Consider the following 3685-nt stretch of genomic DNA (forward strand, 5'->3'; position numbering starts at 1 on the left):
CGAAATCAATTCAGCTCGCCTCCAATCCGAGCTCGATTGATTTCGACTCCCACTCGTCGTCATCGACCGGAGCCGAAATAGAACGGAATTAAAAGCTTCGGCCTTTATAATGCCCAGACAACATCTGTTCCAGCGTCCCCCAAATTGGAAGCTAGGTTTCCTCGATCAAATTCTCCCCAATTTTGGCGGCGAGGTCGGTTAGTCGAGGCGAACCGCGGGAGATCGACGGCCGGCGAGGAAGTAGCGGCGCACCACCAGACGCATGGCGGCGAAGGCAGCTGTGACCGCCGGCGATGTGTGTGTGCTGAAGCGGTGCCAGCAGCATGGCGGTCAAGATCTGAAGGAGAAGAAGGGAACCAAAAGGAAAGCAGAGGAGGCACCAGAAGGCGACGAATCTCCACTGGAGGTCTGCTCCATCAGAAGGAAAACAGCCGGGATCGACTGCTCTGAGTTGGGGCAGGGAGCCACACCGGCGACGGCGGCGGCAGCCAGGCGCGAGGAGGCTCCGGAGAGAAAGATGACGAGGCTGCCGCAGGAGGAGGTGGATTCCATCCTAACCAAGGAGATGGATGACGACTCTCTCCCTCCCGAGTACAAGGCCCTGAAGCGCCACAACCCTGCCCTGATTCCTTCGCCGGAAGAGGAGATGGACGAGGACGTGGTGAGCTTCTACAACGTCGTGCGCTTTTTCTACGAGATTGGAGAGGATTTCAGGGAATTCCAGGCCTGGGTCCGCACCGAGTACGCCAAGAATGGCTACGTCGAGGTGGATGATGAGTACCTGCGCCATCAACAGGAGATGGAAGCAATGAACGAAGCAGCACGCAAGGAGGCACTCAAAGCCTTCGATTTTTCAGACTTGCTCGACTTCTGATTTGGTGCAGCATCAGCCTGTGATGATTGTAGATGGAGTTCATTTTCTCCAGTATTATCATCCAACGACTGTATTATGCAACCAATGTAATAAGAACTCACTTTGTCGAGTATTCGATTCTCTTCTTACAAATCAGAAGGCAAAAGGGTGAGATTGTTTCAAATTCAGGAGTTAAGTAGAAACTGAAGCGTATCATGTTAAAAGGGAGGCTAATGACACCGTATTATGCGGCCAAATTAGCTTCTCCGGCTAATGTTGTAAAGACCTGGATGTATCAGGTTCCTGAACCTTTGTATGACTGTGTTCAGCTTGACACTCATGCCGACAAGAGTAATACTGATTGCTAATTCTTAAATAAAATAAACCCAAACATTGAAATAAATATTAGTTCTTTTAGAGATCAAGAGCAATTGTGAATGTAGTGAAAATAAACTGTTAAGAAGGAGATCAGCAAAGAAGGTAATGGCAAAATTACTGAATCATAGGAGTTGTCAGTAGTTTTGCCTTTATACTCCATATTAATCCGTTATTTTGGGTAATTAACTAAACTCCTGTAACTTTACTGAATCATCATAGAAGTTGTCTTTGCCAACCCGAGTATTGCTTTACAACAATTCGATGGCCTGTGTATTTGTGTAGCGTTCTGCAGATTCATACGGCTCTGAATGCTCTTCTGTAACTGATGACTCAAAATGATTGTACATTGAAACTGAAGCCTTTGGAAACTGAAACAGAAACCTTACGTGAGAGCAGGCAGAGGCGCGGAGTCAATGGTTATGCTCTTGGACAATATTCTGCAGGTTAAACAACATTCATTAAGCACCCTTGTTTGGTGGTATTTTCTCTGTAGCATCCCACTGTATCTTCAGTAAGCCTGTCCAATTTCAGGAGCTTGTGGGGGACCAGATTCTGCATTAATATTGAATTTACATGCAGCAGGGATGAGGGATTTGCCAGATAGTTATTACTTTATCATGCTTACTTTGAGCACTAAAATTCGTTCAGTGTAAGCAAACTTGTGTTGAAAACCTCAGCTCTTTCTTTTGTACGTAAAATACAAGGGTGTGCCATACATTGTACTCTCCTACCTCCATCTCTCTCAGGATTTACATCTTTACCCATGAGACTAGAATGCTCTCTGCTCTGTCTGCCTTCATCATTTCTCTAGCATGATGTTAGGTTTTGCTGCTAACATTTGACATCGCCGCTAATCAATTTGGATTCCATATCTTTTTCGAGGTACTCCACTTCTCATGCGGAGACAGTGGCCTATTGTTAACTTGTGTTGACTAGTGTTTTTTCAAACAATTATTGTTTAGCAAGGACATGTTGACTAGTGTTTTTTTTGTGTGGATAAAAAGAGATTTCAAGAAATTGTGGAGAGCTTTCTAGCTTGCAGTGACTGGCCTGTTCATACTAACAATCATGATATATGTGATGATTGTTGATCGATCACAGTTTCTTCAGTCTCATCCATTGACTATATTTATTACTGCACCAAACAAAACCTTGTTATATCCATCACTTTGTTGTATCCATCAGTTTGCCATGAGCATTCAGCTCTGTTCTTACACATTGGAAAAACGTGTGTTGTATTGCAGAAACTGGAGTTCTCTTGTGGTGCTTGTGCTCTCAATCACCTCATTTATGTGTCTGGTTTGTGAGAGTTGAGAGGGGATGCAAAGTTGCAGGCTTTCCACATCCTATTTTTCAAACTCGCCTTCGATGAGTTCCGAGAAAAAAACTATATACTTTTGTTATGTATACGAAACCTTGCCACCAATGTTCAGCTTCGGTACCTCAATGTGGTTAGGGGCGTACAAATCAAAGTCGCAATGTAATGTTGTTCGGCTCATACGAGCAAAGGGGAATGACAAAGGTACTTGGTTTTTAATTTGCCGTTTCAAGAAAATGTTTGTGCAAAAACACAAAGAACCAAATGATTAGAGAGAACTGTATGAGGGCAGCTAGGGCAACTCTAGTAGATTTTGAAGCATATAGGCTTAGGTTCTAGCGACACAATGCAGATTAAGCAATGAGAATCACAATTAAAATATTGTTATTTACATTGCACAATATTCCTGCCATCCTCGAGAATGTTCAATCACCATAAGTAATACAACCGACTTGTCCTTATCACAATTAAAATTGCGCCACTTGCTGCACTCTTTCACCTTTTATTGTTATTTACATTACCTTACAACTCCACCCTCACAAACAACTACAATGTTACACATTTTAGTACTTACAGCGAATCATTGCTATTTTTGCACTTACCAATTCCTTCTGCTCCTTGTGCAATCAATAATTTACCTATAAAAAATATCTACAATTGACATCCTAGACTTGTGGGATGTCAGACTCTGTTCTTGGGTCATTGACGGGGATTGTAACACTTTTGGTAAGTTCAAAGTGGTAAGAAAACCATTTTACTCTGTGTGCTATTTTATTGTTTTCTACTAGTTTTATCACTATGGCTTCATATATTATTGATACTCTACTTGAAACTTTCCTATCAATTGGTAATAAGGTTTGTGAGGAACCTATTAAAGGAAAAACAAGATGTTTATAGAGTACCTACTGGTTATATCAAACATGTCAAAGCTAACAGCTATGCAGGAAATGAGAAAGATCACCCTGATGATCGTATTCATTCGCTTGACGAAATATGTTCCCTCTTTAAAACTAATGGATGAAACTCTCAGATGAAATCATTATCTTGAAAACATTTATGCCATGAATTGGGAATGGCTAAATGGTGAAATTCGTAAGAGATTTTATTCGCTCCATAAAATTTGTATTAATAGAAAT

The 3685-nt window shown here is 42.0% G+C and overlaps 1 protein-coding gene across 1 annotated transcript; it reads left to right on the forward strand.

Moving 5' to 3' along the window:
• Window positions 1–271: 271 nt before the first annotated feature.
• LOC123042213 (uncharacterized) lies at window positions 272–1189 on the forward strand (the record flags this gene model as incomplete). Its single annotated transcript, XM_044464713.1, is given in 1 exon segment — window positions 272–1189. A coding segment is annotated over 1 exon segment (603 nt), but the record flags the coding sequence as incomplete, so codon positions are not given.
• Window positions 1190–3685: the final 2496 nt, after the last annotated feature.

The sequence above is a fragment of the Triticum aestivum genome, chromosome 2B, assembly GCF_018294505.1.
Source record: "Triticum aestivum cultivar Chinese Spring chromosome 2B, IWGSC CS RefSeq v2.1, whole genome shotgun sequence".
Classification (NCBI taxonomy): domain Eukaryota; kingdom Viridiplantae; phylum Streptophyta; class Magnoliopsida; order Poales; family Poaceae; genus Triticum; species Triticum aestivum.